The sequence below is a fragment of the Egretta garzetta genome, unplaced genomic scaffold (genome assembly GCF_000687185.1).
Source record: "Egretta garzetta isolate BGI_Z169 unplaced genomic scaffold, ASM68718v1 scaffold369, whole genome shotgun sequence".
NCBI classification, from domain to species: domain Eukaryota; kingdom Metazoa; phylum Chordata; class Aves; order Pelecaniformes; family Ardeidae; genus Egretta; species Egretta garzetta.
In genome coordinates this window covers 425,722-445,608 of record NW_009260837.1, presented here as the reverse complement: position 1 = coordinate 445,608, position 19,887 = coordinate 425,722, and the positions used below count along the sequence as shown (strand labels likewise).

General features: G+C 37.7%; 1 protein-coding gene across 2 annotated transcripts in view; it reads left to right on the top strand.

Annotated features, from left to right (window-relative positions):
- The window catches only part of MPP7 (membrane palmitoylated protein 7), a 149,699-nt gene that overhangs the window by 45,597 nt on the left and 84,215 nt on the right, over positions 1-19,887 (top strand). For both annotated transcript variants that reach the window (XM_035902423.1, XM_009647003.2), the window contains exon 3: positions 4,242-4,360. In XM_035902423.1, the coding sequence (XP_035758316.1) occupies positions 4,242-4,360 (119 nt within the window). The remainder of the gene's footprint in view (positions 1-4,241; positions 4,361-19,887) is intronic.

The window sequence follows — 19,887 nt, the reverse complement described above, 5'->3', positions numbered from 1 at the left end:
CTGTTTTAATGATTTGGGAATGTTCAGCAATGATTATATTGTGATCTGGTAGTTTGGGGTTTTTTTGTGGGGTCGTTTCCCCCCCCCCCGCCCCCGCCCTCCCTCGCGCTTTTCAGTCACAAAATAGTCTTGCATCGCCATGTTTAAGCTCATTGTTAATTTCTTTTATGCATGCTCAGGTCTTCTGGGACCTTTGAGTAAATGATCTACTTTTAAAATTCGAAGTAAATTACTTTCTCTTGTGTAAGTCATGTTTACTTTACTGAATTTTGACACCTGAAGTATTTTGATACTAGAAAATCCCAGTGGGCATATGATTCCTTTTAAATATAAAAGGTGGTTAAATTTAGGCAAACTAGACCAAAAAAAATTACAGGAACCCGAGTAAAATAGCAACAGTGTATAAAAAAAGCAATTTTTTTTTTTTTATTTTGCAAGACTCTTTACAGTGGTGCCAACATCAAGCATTTAAAAGAGATGTTTTTTTTTCTTTTTTTTTTTTTTTAAACACAACTTGTAGATACTTTTTGAAGAGCTTTTTTTGTGTGTTTATTTAAATTGTGGGCATCTTTCCAAAAATGTGTGCAAAATACTTTTTTTAATAGGAGGTCCATGCATGTCACATGACTCAAGGAGGTGGGACTTTAAGAGAAACATCAAAGTGAGACTGAGAGCACAACCAAGGTCCGGCAGCCACGTGCTTATGATGGGAGTGTTCAGCTCTGAGGTGCTGAGATACATCTCTTCCCGTGGCTTACGCGATGAACGCGCATTTTTAATTTACAAAGCAGTTCATCTAAATATAGGGGGTATACTTATGACCTTTCTGAAAGTTAATTTTTGTTTTTAGAATTGATCAAAAGTGTTCAGTATAGCATCACTTCAGTCTTTATAATGGCTGCTGAAAAGATTTTAAAAAATGTATGGATCCAGCAGCCCGGCACTACTAAAACCAGTGAGAAACTTGCATTTATTTCAGTGGCCTTTGACTCTGGCTTGCAGAACCACCTGAGATGGTAGTTAGAAGTTTTGCAGGAGGTTTGAGGTTGGGCTGAAGCAGTCTTGGCTGTTAAATTCGGATTAATTCTCTTGCTGCATGGCAGCATCTCTGTACAGTGACACCTTACAGGGCTGCAGAGATTTGAGCTACTGCCCTTCAGGTGTTGGAAAGATGGATGTGACAAGTTATCAGATCTGGTAATTTAAATTTGGCCAACGTGTAGTTCCAATGTAGTGGTTTCAACTTCATTACCAGTTTTCACTAATGACACATTTTGTCGCTATTATTATTTTAAAAGCACTTTCTTTTAAATCTCATTTGGTAGTAGAGTCATATGCCAGCCACAGTTTCCACTGTTTCTTCACACTGCAATGAATAAGAACACCACACTTTGTGTAACTGAGAGACAAATAAAATGCAGCATTTTACTTGGAGGAGAGCGTGTGTAGAAGAACCACATACTGGTTTTTTTCATACATAAAAATGTGAATGCCCATCTGAAAATTTTGGATTCCATGGTACTGCACACCACAGAATGAACAAGAGAAAATGAGACTCTGTAAAGATGAACCTTTACAGGTGCCAGCACCTTCTGCCGCTGTTGCCTCCTGTTTGGAAGGGGTCTATGGCTGAGTCAGATGTCGTAGAATTACACAATTTTAACTTTGGACATATTCTAGATCTTTGTGTTATATTCTTCCCAATTAAACACCCTGAGTCTTCCTTCTGCCTGATTTTCATTTGTCTCCTTGATTGAGGTTTTTTTTCTTCCTGGCTACTTAGTGCTCAGTTTCAAGAGCAGTCTGAAGAGTGGGAGCGTGGTGTTCTCCAGCGTGCTGCGTGGCGTAGTCCTCGGGTTCCGCTCCTGCAGAGAAGGGCGGGATTCTGATTTCCTTCTGGCTGAAAGCTATAAACACTGGGCTGTAGAGCCAAAGCAGCCATGGGATGGGATAAACCAGACAGCACTTGTCTAATTTTCTCCACTGTCCCAGGAGAGTTGCGCAGGTTGGGTGCCTTGCTGTCGAAGCTATCGCTAGCTCACTAGGGACACGGGCACCCGTTTCCCTAGAAGGGGCAATTCAGGGCTATGTGAACAAGTGAAGCCTGCAGACGCTTTTGAGATGGATATGGAAACCTTAATGTATGTAAGCACCTGCAGGGTTAGTCAGTCCTGGAGCGCCAGCGGGTGGGATTTTTCTCTGGGAGTTCTGTGCATAAAACCTAAATCTCATTGCAGACAGATTCAGTCTCACCCTGTGTCACTACTGTAATAGTTAATCCATCAGGAAACATGAACTTTCATTTTATTTTCACTGGGGTTTTAATTATCAAAGTGTTGAGGAGCAAGTTACAAGGATAGAATAGTTTTATAGTTGATTATATGTGAAATTTAAGCAGATCTGGTGGATCAAGGAAAAGAAGGCTTACTCTATTTAAAGTATCTCTTATTTGACGGGAGTGGTTGAAGTTAGGATTTTCTTTCTTCTGAATGGCACACATGAGTTGTTCCTGAGCAGTTATGCCACAGTCTAAGCTTACTTTGAACTTTCTATTCCATTTTCCAACAACCTTCAGGTTATTCTGAAGTAAATGTATCTGCATTAACAGAGCAGAAATACAGGTCTGATTGTAAAGAGTTTTTTTAATTTTCTGAATGAAAATGTTTTTGAGGCATAAACTGCATGATAAAAATAACCATTTGTGCTGAAGTTCTAATAGTCAGGAAAGTTGGAGCCAAGAGTCCCATTCAAACCTCTGCCTCTGGATGTCAGCTCAATCACTGACTGTGTCTTGCTAGGCAAAGTTCAGTATTATTTTTCTATCCATGCAAAATTGTAGTGGTTTGAGTCGTATTCTCCTCTTGCAGTATTTCTGAAGCATAAACAAGTGCAGATTTAAATAAAAGCAAGATTCTGAGAGAAATGAATGTCAACCACCAAAAATGCTTGGACCACAAAAAGAATGTATCTGGAAGGAACTTTTTTTTCCAGAATATTTTACTGAGAGGCAGTAAAAAGACACAAATATTAAATAATCTGATCCCATAGGTGCTGTATGTAATTTTGAAAGGGATATATAGTGCCAGGAAAGGCATGTGAAATCATGTTTACTAATAAATATCTCAATTATAAGTTTTAGGGAGATAATAGGCATAATAACGATAGGTAATATATAACTTACAACAATGTTCTTTACCAGTAGAGTATCTTGTAAATCTGTCCTTGTGATGAACAGCAGCACTTACTCAGACTAAAAATAATAGCAGGACCGTGTATCTTGGATCCCAGGAGACTGTTGGTGTTTTTGTAGACAGCAGACAGGAGAAAAAGGCATTTTGTCCTTTTTACCCCAAGTAATCCCACTGGAAAATTAAACATGTGCTATGAATTGATATCAACTCATGCCAGGTTACCTCCCTAAAGAGGGCTGCTGCAAACACTGTTGCTACATTTCTTGGACAGCAGTTTGATGGCTTGTGTGCATGATGGATATTTTATGCTGTATGCTACTGTGGAACAGTGTGCTACTGTCTGCCCCTCCGAGACTGCTGGTGAGGTGTGCCACAAATAACTGGGAACAGCGATTGCTTTAACCCTACGGAGAATCTCAAATACCTGTAAATTAAAAATGTAACTGAAATATTTCTGTGTGCATGTGTGTCTGGGAAAATGGTTGGGTTTGGTTTTTAAGGTTTAAACCTGCAAAACAGAGCAGTTCCTTTTGTCTTGCTGTGGATTCCTACTGAACACGGGATAAAAAAAAAATATTAAGCAATATATTAGCAAGAAATATTTAGAGAAACCACGAACCTTTTTTTAATGGACCACCCTATCCAGTTTCTGTTCTTTTAAGGAAGTTTTTCCTATTCATGACTCATTTCACTCTTTGGCTAACATCAAGGGAAATGGAATAACGATTAAGCAAAGGAATGTATGTTTTTTTCTGGTTTTGTCCTTTTTTCAAAACCTTTATGAATTTTCTGCATAACCTTGTGTAAATATATATGGATGTAGAAGCTTGACAACTGTGACAAGGTAAAAAGTACACTGCTAATACTTGCTGCTTAGTAATTTTTTTAAAATGTTCCTTTTGGTTCTACGAGCTAATGTTATGCTGGATACTCCAGACTGCCTGTTCAGTGAAAATGACATGCTCCAGGCAGCCAATTACACAGAACTGTTAAGTGAAATTAATGAGATCACCCCCAGATTACACTTTGTGTTTTATTTTCATTTTATAGGTCTGTACGAGCTGCTGGCTGCATTGCCAGCCCAGCTGCAGCCACATGTGGACAGCCAGGAAGACCTGACCTTCCTCTGGGATATGTTTGGTGAAAAAAGCCTTCATTCACTGGTGAAGGTAAACCACATTTAAGTCAGTTTCTCTTTCAGAAGAGCATCTGGAAAAATGTTTTGAGCGCCATCTAGTAAACCAGTGACCAAACTGTTGCTCAGTGAAAACAAAACAGCCTTGTTTTAAACTGTTTCTGTCAGGGGTGGAAGTTGTTAAATAAGATTCTACCAAAAATACATAGATGATTTCATTTAAGAGTGATGTTTTGGCAGTGTAATGCTAATGCAGCAAACATATGTTGTTTGCCCTTGTTTAGAAAAAAAAAAGAGTACGAAATAGTAGCAGGAAATCTGAGACTTCTTTATGGTCAACATTCAAGACCTGGAGTTTAGCTTAAATAAATAAATGTTCACAGCAAAAATTAGAAGGAATATATTTTCTGAGGTCAAGTATGGCAACAGTTCAGTAGCCACATTAATTTAAAATAATTTCCTTTAACAAAGTCAACTGAAATTCTAGTAAGCTGTTTCTTTTATTGGCTTGCCTCCATTTAAAATTGTGTTTTGCACATAAATATGTTGGACTAACGTACAACCTAAAATAAGTTTGGAAGAATACTTGAGTAAAGTGTCCTGCTATGAGAATGATCAGCAACAAGAAATCAAAGCATGCCACGGGAGTATGCAGAGCTACCTCGATAATGTTAAGGCTGCTTATAGCAGAAAAATGGGACCAATCAGCTGGTTAGAAATGTTCCACTCCTACAAAATGGTAAGTATGTCTTCAGTCTCCAGTAGAGAGCTAATTCAAGCTGGAAGGAAATTTTGAGGTCTCAAATGAGTCAGTAGGTGGTAGTAGCCCGTGCCGTGAATATATTCGGACTTGCACATAATTGAGCAGAATTTGTTACCCTTGTCAGTCGTTGGTCTAGAAGCAGCTTAAAATGGGGATTATTTCAATGTTAGGTTTTAAGAGTCACCTTTTCCCATTTCTTTCAGCTATCTTATTCCGGAAAAAGATGTAATAATGTTGATACATGGCCAAAATTCTTTTCCAATTGGCTGAGAATTTACGTATAAAATAAACGCAAGTACTCTCTGGTAGTTGATACACAAAGCAACAAACAGAGGAACAGTGCTTGGCAACACTTGCTTGCCTAAAGAATTTCATCAAAGTTTCTGAAATGCGGTGATTTCCAGACTCCATACTGCTTTGCTGCAGCAGTCTGTTCAGGTGGCTCAGAAGATCACAGAATATGGAACACTGGTTTTGTTTCTAATATAGGCTGACAGCAAAATGTTAGGTCAGCAGATAAATCAGTTTTCTTTCTGGATTGGGAGTTTAAAAAGGCTGTCTTGAAAATAAGCGTCGATCTGCAAAACATTGCAATTTCAAGGTTTGCTCTAATTTTCTGTTGAGGCAAAACCTAAAAGAAGACAAAGACAGTGCAACAGCAACTAGTTTACGCACCTTGAGTATAGTCTCAGTTTGGAAAAGTTGGCTCTCCTGGTTGCGTGTCCTAGTTACCATGTTGTTTGTTATTGCAGGGTGGATTGGTCTTTCTGAGTTTAACTAAAAAGAATTCATGAGGAAGCTTTCTTGAGGCAGATAGAAATGGTCACTTTATTGCAGTTACAACAAGAAGGCACTGAAGTATTCCAACCATCTTTATTACTTATCTTGTTGGTTTTAGGTCCAAGTGTTAGATGTACTTGTAACTCTGACCCTGTGAACAGTTATTTTAATGTCCTATTAAGTCTCACACTATCTTAAAACAGACTTAACTTCTTGAAACTGCATCTTTAGTGTTCATTCATTGCACTTCTTTAATACTAACTGCATTCAAAAGACAAAGGTTTTTAATTATAAGAGTTGAGACTATTAAGGGCATGAGGTCTGATCCAGAGCGTATCCCAGGCTATTGAACCTCATCTTTTGTTTTCTGTGGTGGTCAGTTACAGAAAGTAGGGCATGAAGAGCTTTCAAAAGTTTATCTGGTTTGTATCCCTGCCCCAAGATGGGCTTAACTGTATCTGAAACTCCTGATATTTGTTTGACCTTTAGCACATTTTTTAGCAGGATTATTCAGTATCCTATCAAGTTTCAGAGAAGGCAGTCCATAGCCATTTTGGAAGAGAGCTGTAAGAGCAGAAGAACGAACCCCATCTGCCATAGTTTTTCCCTGTTACAAGGTTGCAGAAGTGCCAAATCTTTCTTTCTGGGTTCTGGTGTCTTATTTGAAAGACTGTTTTTCCTAGCAATAACTTCTTAAATGCAACTGTACTTGCAAAGACAAATGTTTTTAATTCCTCAGGCAGAGAATGATGACAGATATTTTGTAATAAAAAAAAGAAGCACTAGCTTAGAGCCAAGGATGTTGTGATCCTGGTATGTGTTAGTTTTGGAAGAAAATGAGCATGGGTATACTACTAATTAGGCACTAATATTTCATTATTTCAGATAGATACACCACTTAATACAAATTTCTATGCTGATCTTCTTGCCTCACTGTTTAATACTTTAAAATATTAGAAAATAGTTTTTTTCTTAAGCTATAAAATGGATAAAATGCTCCAAATTACTTGAAATGTTTAAGTATAAACTGAAATTTACTTTTTCGACAGCTATTAGTTTTATGGGTATTTAATTATCATAGTGTTTTCTGTATGGTTGTATACTATGGCATATGGTTTGCTATTCTGGCTCTCTTAATATTGAAAAGAAAGGAAAAAGAAAAAAAAAAAAGCCCTAAACCTTGTCTTGGAGTTCTCTTCATTCAATATTGTTGGACAGAAATCTCTTTGTGAACTTGGATCAGCCTGAGCTGTTCTAAGAAGTCAGAAATGGAAAAGTTGTATTAGATCATCCAGTCCATTCCCCTGCAAATACTGGATTGTTCCCTACGGTACATTCCTATTGTAGTAAGTAAAACCAGCAAAAACTGATGCAACTGTTCTTGCTGTCCTTTTTCTCAATAAAGGAATCTGTTGATTAGGTTTTAGTTTGCAAACTATAGAGAAGAGGGAACCCACAACCATTGTTGACAGTTTGGAAGAGAAAACTGGCTCTGGATGGTGAATGTTTAAAATTTGTCTCTGCTTCCCTCAATTTGTTACTTCCTTGTCTTATTACACGACTCTCTTAAGTTCTACCAAAAATCTTCAGCCATCTCATTACTTTTTCTATAGCAGAGATCCCAGTAATTCTGTAGAGATTTATAGAAAAGAAACATGAAGAGATGATCCTTCAGGCTAATTATGAGCACTAACATAGCTGAAACCTGAAATAGTACACATGTGCTCTCCTTGGATTTTTTTTAGAGGAGCAGAAGGGATAAATAAAGATCTGTTCTAACTACTCTTTTAGCTTATTTTTAGAGGAGCTGCAAGAATTTCCATGTGTGTTTGCTTGCTGTTAGCGCACCGGATACAGGTTTTACTGTTTGTTTAGCTCCGAGATGAAGCTTCTACTTGCACTGTCACCTTCAGCATTTCTGGTTGTGGATGTAATGCTCAAGAATTGAGTAAGCTTATCTGTTGGGCTGCTACTGAAGTATTTCTTAACCAATTGCATTTTAATGATTGGTTTTGGCCAGCTCGGAGCAGGCACAGTTCTTTAGCCAGTACTGTACTTTGCATTATGAAAAAGAAGCCACAGCAAGTGGTATCGCTGTTCCCTTGATAGGGAAGACTTTGTACATCCAAAAAGCAGTATGTGGCACTGGAAAAGAAAATAACTGCAAAAGTAAGGAATATTTGGTGAATCTAGTCTGATTTTTTATAACAGCATAGTATTTTGGTAGCTGGCCCTGCAAGACCTTAATTTCTGCTAAATTTCTATTAGTTTCACCTGGATATGACTTGGCTTGAAGTTCTGAGAAATTATTTTGTGTGTGCTAATGTTTGTCTGTATTGATGGCTAACAGGTTTTTCTAAGTAATCTAATATCTAAAAATAAAATAGCTGAGTCTATCCGGGTGTAATTTCTTTGGCATGTCAATTGAATCATATGACTACATAGCCAAAATTTTACAATGATTGTGGTGTACTGGAAATTTTCAGATTTTTCAATATGTAGATGCTTTCAGCCTACTGTGGTTCCTTTGGTAATGAGAAAAATAAAGATAGCATTTTAAGAAAAGAGTGGAATAAGACAAAGCAAAAGGGATTGATTTGACACATCTTACAGTGGTAAAATCAGTGATCTGCAGATGATGGGCTAAATCTTCGGTCTTGACTTGTACAGGCGTAGTTCATAGGCAAGTTTATATATGCTCTGTTAGTTTTTACCGAGAGCTTCACACACAAACTCCATAAAAAAAGCTGTTAATCTGTAGGTTGAATGACTTTGCATCTACTGTGCAGAATCAGACAATCTCAGTAAGATTTCATGGCCTGTTTTGTGTTAAAGGATAGAGTAACTCAGAACTGCCCAGCCTTTCACCTGGGAAGAGCTATGCAGGTTCTTTTGGCAGTCGTGGAGGGGTTGTGTGGTGCAGCTTCCCCTACCCTGTAATGTGTCAGACGTTCTGCAGCCAACATCCCGGTGCGTGCTGCACAGATCATGTGCGGTCACCTCCCGCATTCTGCATCCAAATGATGATCCTGCCTGGGCATGTGCTCAAGTGTCCCCACATTTGGATCTTCTTCTCAAAAGAATGTAGAGGAAAAACAGCCTTCAGATTATATGAATTGTTCTGATGAGTCGTGTGTGACAACTAATTGTTCTGAACTCATTGTTCTGATTGTTTAATTGGGATGACCCATAGATGGAGGGAATGATACCTGTGTATGTGTCAGAGGACCCGGAGGGTGGTGGTGGCTGTGGAGGATGTGTTAGATAGTGTAAGACCTGAGCATGACATAAATGATATGGAATGCAGGCTGGAGATTGTGCTGGGATAGAGTTGGCTTTCTTCATGGAACCCCTGTGATGTTAATGTTGACTGCTTCCGCGCTTCAAGTTTGAAGCTGACAGTGAAATAGTTCTTGCTGAACATAGAAAAGTTATTTACTTTCTCATTACTTAGTTCTTCTTGTACACTTTCTCTAGAACTAATATTTATACAGTCTTCATAATTTATTGTTGGAACTGTCTGTTTCTGCAGGTCACAAGAACTCCTTTTTTCTTTAACTGTTACACTTTATGGAAGACGGCGAGAGCAGGGTGTGTTTGTGAGGGGATTTAGATGGCTGGTATGTTTGCATCTGTTAAGAGAATGGTGAGAGGGGTTTCCGATTTCAGGGTAGATAAAACCAGCTGCCTCAGAAGGAGCTCAGAGGAGCTGTGTTACCCAAGAGCGACAAGCCTAGAAAATGCACCAGAAGAGAAAGTGTGGGTCAGTAAGTGGGACTGGGGATTGGTAGACTGTAGGTGGCACCTAACCTCAAATCAAGTGGAGTGGGTGAGTTGCGGTTTCAAGGGAAAGTGTTGTAGAGTTGGAGAGGTGTACAGACCACCTCAGAGTGGGTGGAATTACTGAACTTGATAGCTCATTCACTAAAAAGCTGCTTTGATACTTGAAGTCCTTAAGGTTCTTTACTGCTGGGTTCTCAACCATATTTATTTTAAAAAAGCTGTGCCTCCTCAGTAAATGGAATGGGCTGCAGTTCTGTAAATTCATGTGAAGGTCTGAAGTGCTGTTTGCTTTGCAGATGGGAAAAAATGAAGGAAAAGGCGGTGTGAGTAAGCATTTACCACCTGGCCATCTGGAGGAGGAGGTGTGAGTGTGGTGGTTGGCAGCTGGTAACAATTCATGGCCAATGAAAAATAATTGTTCTTCATGCTCTAGAGGAGAATCAGGCAAGGTTGCTTCTTAGGTTTACGCCTTTCAGTCAGAGAAAGCATGCAAAACCTACTGATGGCAAGAGTAAAACGATCCCTCTTGTAATGCAGACTGTCCAAACAATGCACAGATGTGGTCCCTTGTGCTGGTTTGAAAACTTTTACTATTTCTGCAAGGGGAGAAGCAATTTACTATAGTTGAATTCATTGATATTGAGGTACTAGAGAATAGGTGATAGTTATTTGTCATTCTTTAAATCCAGATCATCACAGGTCTGGGAAATCTTAATTTTTGTAAGGAATGTCCTTGTTGAAAGCAGTCTTGCTCAAATCCTTTTGGCAAAACACCCGATGCACAATGTTTTCAGCCCTAGAGAATTATCTAGCAGTAAGGTGTATATATGGACAGTGCTGGGATACCAAATCTGCAAAGAAATATGAAAGCTGCGTGAAGAGAACATAAGGCTTTTCTTTTGCCTTTTCTCATTGTCTGGAGAGGAAGCTTGATCTCCAGTTAATTTTTGAAGCTTCCTGCTTGAGTTCTATGTACAGAAAATACATGGAGGAGTGCTAGAATATCAGTAGTCTTCTCATCCAAAGTATTTGTAGGTAATAGTCTAACGCATATACTGAAATATAAACTTGCCACATGCTTTCTGCTTACCTAAGGATGAAAATTACTGAAAAAATAATACTCTGTAAGAAAGCCTCTTGATGGGTGACAATAGTTTGCATTCGTATTTGCAGTAATTACCACTGAAGCAATGAGTCATTTTGCTCCCATCAAAATTACTGCATTCAAAAAAAGTGTAATGCAAGGTGTTATTCCTTATGAAATGCCACATAAATTTAAAATGTTACTTTTGAAGCCAAAATTATTTTTTTGAGACTTGCTCAATAGCCAGCAACTGAAATGTGCGAGTAAAGAGATCGCTCTTAGCTGGAGGCAGTCAGCTGCCTTTAAACTTAATTTCCATGGGAACAGTGATCAGATTAATCAAAATAAGGTAATTGAAGTTTTATAGAAAATAGTGCAGGATCTTTACTTTATTCAGGCTGATATTGTTTCCATAGAAACATTTGGGAAAAGGTAGCTAACAGCCAGGCATTGAGCAAACACTTGCTTTTCTGGTTGATGTGCCTCTGTTGAACCCTTTGAATTGTTTGTGCTCTTATTGTATAAAAATGCAGCGTATCAGGTAATAACTGAGCAAAAATAAGGAAAATAGAAATGGATTCCTGTTTGAAATCATAGTTAAACTCCCCAACTTTTTCCACATATTATAACATGTAACAGCTTTACTGTTTCTTCTCTGAGTAAAGACAAACGTGTTTTGCCATGTGTGTTCACACATACATACCCGTGCCTTTAATAAAATGAAAAAATGCACCTCCAATCTATTGAAAAGTAATCAGGCGTGGCTTTGGATGGTGTAACCTTGTTTGTAAGAAAATGCATGTCAGGTTAGTGCCAAATGGATGGGTTAGTACAGTTGTGGTGAAATATGGATCCTATGTGATGGCTCAATTAAGAGTATTTGTTACAATGGTAGCCTGTAGATCGCTCACTAGGAAACAGAGAGCTAGTGGACATAAATAATAATTTTATCCTTAGGTCTGTTGAATGGGTGGTTCTGTGGTAAATATCTTTTGGGGTTTTTTTTCATATGTTTTTATTTTATACTTTTTGGTAGAAGTTTAACTGGATAGCTAGTGGTAACTTCTTTGTCAGAAGTTTGGTCTCTCCAGCATCTTGCAGTTTCTACATCAGTTGCTAATGTGTTTAGTAACAGACACTTGCAACTTTTCATCTAGATTTTTATAAGGAAGTCCTGTTCTTGTCATCAACTCCTCCTTTCATCCCACTTTGTTAAAAAAAATAAAAAAGAAACCAATTTGAAGATAGTTTCCCAATTATCAATTGAATTATCTTGTTGACAGTTTAGTCTCATAAAAGCTGTAGAAGTTGGGTTGATATCAGAAGTCTCTGCAGGTATGGTGTACCAACAACTTTTGAAATGAAAAATAAAGCAGATAAGCTTATTAAATCAGAGGTGTGAAGTGTTGGTCTATGACTATTACTTGAAACTTGTGAATAAATCAGTGCTTTGGAATGTGAAAAAACTTTGGTTTAGGTTAAAATCCAGACAGAGGCATTTTTTTGGATGAGTGGTAATTGATTTAAAGTTTCTGCTGGGAAACCTCCAAAGGGTAGCAGAAATCCAGCCAAAATGTACTGGACATAAAAGAAGTAAATCAATCCTTCTAAGACAAATAGTTTGTAATTTCATTGTTACCCAGGGGGCAGTGTACCAGCCTGGTGACAAAACTGGTGCTGCAGTTCGAAGAGAAGTTTTAGAACCCAAATCTGTGCTCATACCCAGATTTTTCTTGTCTTATGAAGTTTGTACAGTATTTATGTAACCAAAGTGATACATTTTTTGTCTATGATACTGAGGCCAATCAAAGGTCTTTTAAGCTGCTCAGTAATAGTAGTCTGATAAATCCAAGAGATCCAAGGATAATGTAATTTTAAACTGTTTTTCTACAGTGTTCTTTTCCGTTAGACCAGAAGTTCTGTGGCAGAACATGTGAGGGAGTGTTTAAAACAATTTTTTTTTGTTACTTTCTTGGACTATTTTCCTTTTAAGAACAGAAAGTCTTAACTACCCAAACAAGCCTCTGCAATGCAAAAACATGGTAAGAATTAACAAGGAGGGGATGTGATAGTTATAAAATCTTCCGAAAGCATGGAAAGCGATACAATAAGATTTAATAAAGATCTTAAGATTTAGTAATGCCTGCCTGTGTTTCCTACCAGTAGGCTTTGTTACTGCTTACATTAAGTTTCCTTCTTTTTTGGAAATCTTGGTTGTATCCATTTTCCAGTTAAGCCATGTGAAGTTGATTTGTAGTGTTCAGTAGTATGTGTAATACTACATACATCCTCACTATCTTTTCTCCCTTGTATGAAATGTAGGCACAGTTTTTACTCATCTTTTCTTTTTCTGTTCCCCATTACTTTTCCTTCTTCTGTGCTGCCTTAAGCACCTTTTTAAAAAAAAAACTTTTTCCAGGCATCTGTATTGTAACATTTTTTTGCTTTTTAAATCATGGAAAGAAGAGAGCAACATAGTATGCTCCATGTGAACTATTCCTTTAGGCTTGCAGGTACAGCAGTGTTCTCTTAACCACAGGTTGTTTATCTAATAGCTGTGTCTGTGTATCTGTGTAGAATCACTTTGTAGCTCACTTTGCAGGTGTGGTGATGATTTCAGACATAAATTACGCTGAGAGCTGCAGCACGTAAGCGCTCAACATAGCGGTGCTATCCGCGTGGTGAACAGTCGCTGCACAGTAACCAATAAGGTGCTGAAGAAACAAGATTTAAAAGCATGCAAAGCATGAGGCTTTGCAAATCAAGGATGAGTAATTTACAATGGGCAATTGCTATAACTTGACTGTGCCTTCAATGTAATAGCAAAACCTAAACGTACAGATTCACTTTGACGTAGCATCTTCAGTATGGCAATGTAGTCCATTTCCGTGCTGCAGAGAGAAGGGTTTTGTTCTTTCTTGCTCCAGCTGAACCACTCTGAGTTACCTATGGTGTAAAAATCCGTCCTATTCCTGTAGTGACAGTTTTAAAAACATTGAATTGCCTGAAGTTAGAGCTGTCTTGGATTTGTTTTCAAAAAACACTGGTGCCTCCGTGGGCCATTTAGAGTTGCACGTACATGACCATAATGTATGCATTTTGCAGCTGTCTTCCCCCCCCCTCCATTTTCCTTCAGTGTCTCCTCCATGTATGTCTGCAGGCTGCTTCTATTTCTCATCTGCTGGATAAGGATTGGGTTAATTCCTGGTCTTTTAGGGAAGTTAATTCAGTAAGTGTAGAAAGATGAAATATTTGTATTCTATGTTAAGGTGGCCATATAAATTCCTATGGAAAACATTACTCTCACCTAGTTTTGTATGTATTTGCAAAGTTGCACTATTTCATTTCATGCAAACTAGATGAGATATTTAATCTTTTATATTCCATCAGTGCTGGAGTTTGAAGGTGTTACGAGAGTTGCCAAGTGTAGCTGACCCCGGGATGTGAGCACTCCTCTGTCTCGACTGCAGAAGCCCAGTCTGGTGCACTGAGAGATGGATGCAGCTGCTGCTGTTCCCATTTACAGGTCCAACCAGTAGCAAGGCTGAGTGCCTATGCCACTAGCCCAGCTAGCCAAGAAGGCTACCACTGACAGAGCAGTGCCTTTACCTATGTAAGCGCCAATGGCGCTTATATAAACAAAAAAGCAGACAGCCTGGTCCCATTTCTTTTCTCCAGTTGCTCAGGGCTGAAGTTCACGGCTGAAAACACACACACCTTTGCTCTCTAGATTTCTAAGCAGAACCATGGTTACAGATTCCTCAAATACCAGCACAGACTCTTAAGTCCAACTAAATAGCCATGTCTGGACCCTGGGCCCTTTATCCAGCCACTGGTTAAGACCTTGAGTCCTTCCAGATATGGGTGTCCTTATTTGCCGGCTACTCCAGCTTAAAGATTGCTAGCAAAATGCACACATGATTAAATTCATTAGGGAAATATAAACACACTCTGTTCTCATCAGTTTCTGGACCTGGATCTCACAATGCACCCACCAATATTATTGATGCAAAGGAAAAAAATAATAATCCATTTTTGACTTCTGAATTCCATTTCTTATTTTATTTCATTATCTGTACTTTCACTCACGGTACTAGATGCATCAGTATGCCCCTCTTGATGCGTCTCGTGGCCAGCAAGGACACATTTTTGCTTCAGAATTGTTTGTTTCAGAGAACGTTATGCCAAGTAGGTACTTTATGCTCTCCCCTTCAATTTTAAGTTGCTTTTCCTCTTGATTCCCATCCTGCTGCCTTTCCCCTTCACCCTGTTTCTTAGACCTCTGCCATGAAGGCACTACTCCCAAGAGGAGGAGATTTTGAGTCTTGGAGCCACTGACTCTTTTCTGCCCCAGTGGCTGAGGTACAGTGAGACCCTTTATGAAGAACATATTTACTGAGTGGTGGGGATGTGTGGGGTAAACAGTCTTATTTTGTCCATTGGAAAGGAAATCTGTCTTGTATTCCTATCTCTTCCTAACTTTTCTTGTTGACTTTTGCTAGAAGTCACAACCTACGCAAGGTAAAAGCCAGTGGTGTCAATTATTCACAAACATGACTTTGCCTCAATTATATTGATGTTTAAGAGTTAAAAAATGAAAAAATGCCAGCTATAAATGCTAGTGATTATGGATGGGATAGCTTCAGTACTGCTTTACATTTAGTATGGATATCATCTTCATAAAGTATCTTGAATTTTAACGTGCTTTACAGATCGGGTTTCATGGAAAAGAGCAGGTTTTGTTGAGATTTAGTGATTAAATAATCCAGTAATGACACTACAGACATACATGGCTTTAATCAGGATCAAACCATAAACTAGGGTGCAATTTTGAATTTCCAAGTTTCAAACATTGTAGGAAAAAAGTAACCCATGATTGTAATCATGTTAATCGGCATCTGAAAGACTAAGCTGGTCATGCTGAAGTTTGGTCTGTCATTAAAGGCTAACTACAAACCATACCATAGCACATGCCAAGCAACAAAATATTTGTAGTTGTGTGCCCATGCTCTTTCATCTTGAAACATCCACTTTCTACTAATTTCTAACTAATTCTAACTAATAATCTGACCAGGTTTTATTATTGTCTTCTTCCAAAGGGGAAGCAATGTTTTCTTCTTGTTGCATATCAGGTAACGACAGAATAAGACCTATGGCTTGACCATATCTTCTGTCTTGCTTCTGCTCTGTCTCTGCTTTCTGAGGATGTATATTGGTCTTTTAACTTACTAGAACTGGATTATGTTCTATTTATTCTTCTACTGCTAAATGAATTTTTAATGTATGAGACACTTTTGTGCTATGTGCATTTACTCTCCTTTTATTATTCCTGTTAGCACTTTCATAACTATTTTTTCGTGACTTCTCTGTACAAATACCGTGCAGGTTTTTACTTATTTCAGATTTTGCACTGATTTTCCAAATCTGTAAGAATATAGATAAGAGTGACCTCTCATACACTGAGGTTGATCATCAGAAGATGGATGTGGTTAGTGAGTACTTCAGTGTATTTCAGTTGAGCTAGATCAATAGTTGTAACTTTGTGTTCTATCAAGTGGAAATTGGTATTTTTGCATGATACAAAAGGAAATGTCTTGCCTTTTGGTTTTGTTAATGTTAAAACTCATTTATGGCATAAAAATGTAAAAAAAAATAATTCCTGGGTTAATGATAAATCTTCCCAATATTATTTAAATTTTTGCTGATTTCATATTCAAATGCAGTGTAAATCAGGCTAGGTCATGCTGGCTAATGTTTTGGTTGCGTTCTACTTGCAAAACGGGGGCTGGGGCTGGGGGGCATTCCTCACTGGAAACTCTCAGGAAATCTCTTGGCATCCCAGTAGTTGTATTGCTGGTCTGTATTTTCATAGATCCTTATTTCTTGAAGAATAAAATTGCTAAACTTATCTCTGTAATCTTTTTTTGTAATAGTAGGAGTGCCAATACAGCTCCCTTATCTTTGTTACCGTCATCTCCTCTGTCATTAGGCAATTTCTGCTGTTTTCTACCAGCTTTCCAAAATTTAAAGATATGGCATGGCTGTAATTTTGTACACCTGTACAAATACATTTGTATTACTCCTTCCAATATAAAAAGAAATGAATATGTTTGCTTTGATTTGAAGCTTCCTGTAAAATGGTTTTGCATGTTTGGATGATTTAGTGTGAAAGCCTGAAGTGCAGTGGTCTGAAAAGGTACGAGGAAATGGCAGTAAATCTCTTCTAAATTACTGCAATTTTTTCCCAATATTTTGTCATTACTTTTCGTGCTTCTCTTTCACCTACAATGCACATTCCACTTCACTGTTGGTGTTTCTCTGTCCTCTGCAGGGAAGGTTGAGAATTAGTTGTATCCATTAACATGTTGTAATTATCTGGTTGTACTTATTTGGCACATTTTACTCTTAACGCATCTCTCTATCCTTTAAAGAAAATTCAGATCCTGTCTTCATCTGTTTTTAAATTAAAATTCTTACTATAAATCTTGTTTGTTGGTATTAATTTATTAGAATCTCTTTGTTTTGATTTCCATTTAAAGTGTAGCCTGGCACCTGGCTGTACTGTACAAGCCTCAGCATCTTCTGTTCTTATGTTCTGTTGCTTCTGAAGTACTTGCTGTAAGTCTTCCACTACTGATGTTTATTGATCTTATTTTTTCCTTCATATCTACATATTTTCTCCACATTTTTCTGTTTTTCTGAATTTTCACCTACTTCTACCATTATTCCTGGAAACAAAACTGACTTTTAACTTAGTGCTAAGAGTAGGAGGGTAGAACAGAAGATCATCCTTTACATAACCACCATAAAGTGCTTTTTAATTTTGCTATCTGTTTTTTAAGATTTCGCAAGTTTATTGTTTCATATCAACTTCAGGTCTGGGATTTCACCAGCGATGTGTCTGTCCCTCTTTGTCCAAGTTCCACTTGATTTGTTGTGATCTGTTGGGAAAGTTGTGCTGTCAATCACCTTTTTGAGAAACAGGGGAAAACAGGAATGCAAAGCACATCCTCTGGGGCATTCTTTGCTTTCATAACCATGGCTTCATTAACGAGCATTTAAGCAAATGCTTAATTTCACACTTGCGACTTGTCCTAATACTCATAAGCATGTACTTAATTTTAGTGATTGCTTGTTTTCTGCTTTGTTTTGCTTTGGTTTGTAATCTGGATTGTAAGCAGGCAGAGGGAGAAGGAACAGTAATGTCTTTAGCTCACTTGCCTGTTGGCCAGGCTGGTAGAGATTTTTTTGCCTGTTGCATTTAAGCACCCTCGTGTGCTGCTGCTTCTTATTTGTGAGTCTTTCTTGCATAAGGTTGATGTATTGAGGGCCTACTACTGTTAGCTTCTGCATTTAAAGTTCTTCAGCATTATTTATGTGCATGACTTAAGTCCCTACAGCTTTTAATGTAAAACTAAAAATCAGTTTCCAGATTTCATATGTGAGAAATGGCGTGAGTATGGTTAGTTCTTAGTGTCTCTTTTTAGTATAGGTGACCTCTTTTAATTACTTTGAAAATTTCAGAAGTATTTCATCTGTCATTTTATTAGCATTTTGGGTTGTGATCCAGTAATTGTGGCACCTTGATACAGTTTTAAGCAAAAGTTGTGTTTACAGAAGAATTCTGCTCTGATGACGGAGGCTTTAAATAAAAGGGTTTTTTTTATATCGTTTGCCTGCTTCAGAGTAGCTGCTTTAAAAGTGGCAGATTTTTCTTCAGGTGTGTGATAGGGGAACAGAACAGTGAAAATAGAAAATAATAATTTAATTGTAATTGTGTTATGCATGTGTATGAATGCCTAAAAAGGTGGAGGTTTTTTCTTATCAATAAGTTTTCATATGTATGTACATGCAGCTTTCAGCATCAGTATTTTTCTTCAAATGTAATTTGTAGTGGAATAATATTATGAATTAAAATGTGAGAGTTTGGCATGTGTTTGGGGCTTTTTTTCACATCTGAATTTTATTAATTACTTGACCTGTGCTGTATCATAACATGTTGCACAGGATGTAAAGAAACCTGAACATCTGTCTCATATCACATAAATTGTATTGACCCCACTAGATGGTGCTAATTGATAAATGTATGTCTCTCTGTGTGTATATATATATATTTAATTTGAACTCAAAGCATAGTGACTGTGACTAAAGTTTGGGGGTTGAATGGGTTAATTGTGTATCATTGAGCTGTACAGAAACAATCTCTTCAATATTATTAGGACCTCAGGGAACCTGAATTGAATTGGATCTTGGACTAACTTGCGCTGAGCAGAGACTGTAAGGATGGTGTTTACTGTACTAAGCAGGAATAAACCAAACTCTTCATGATTTAAATTTAGCAGGTTCTGCCTGAATAGCGAAAGTGAAGAAGCACAAGTCGATGCCAAGGTTTCTCCGTCTCCATTCACGATGCAGTGAATCCTAGTTTCTTCTCTATTTTCTTTAACTAATGTTTAATTGGCATTTCTGTAAAATCTTAGTTATGCAAAGAATGGAGTTCGGTGAAAAAACAACCGGTCTGGGTCTGACACCCAGAAGAGCAGTTTAGCTTTCCTTCATGTTAGAAATCTGTTTACTTGGTGAGCAGGGTTAAGAAAGTTCGTTCTTTTGGTTTTATATTGTTAACAGAACAGTGGAAATCACTTGCTTTTGGAAAAATGTCTGGAAATTAGGTTCTATATAGTGAAATAGAAGTAAAGACCTTGATTCAAATTTGTGAAGAGTATTTAAAACCAGTAGTATCAGGAGAAATGAAGATTACAAAGCAAATAGTTTGCAAGTAAAACATACTTGTGGGCAAATGAGAACATTTTAATGTTTATGTAAGTTTTTGTGTTTTCTGAAGGAACGGAGAAGGCATTTATTGAGAGAAGTATTAAATCTAGGCATATACATGCTTTGTTTCTAGCATCTAAATGAAATCTTGAATTTAGGCTTTAGGGAATTCTATTTGAAGTGAATTTGAGACTACCTGCTCTTTCTGTGCGGTGCTGCTTTCCCTTCTTAGCAGATTTCCAAAGACAACTCTCAGCTTTCAGTTCTGTCTCACTTTAAAGCTTCTTCTTCAGCTGTATTTATTTGACAAAGCAGGACTGTACAGTTATTAGTTTAAAAAAAATAATTAAAGAAACACTTTTCCAAATAAAGAAAC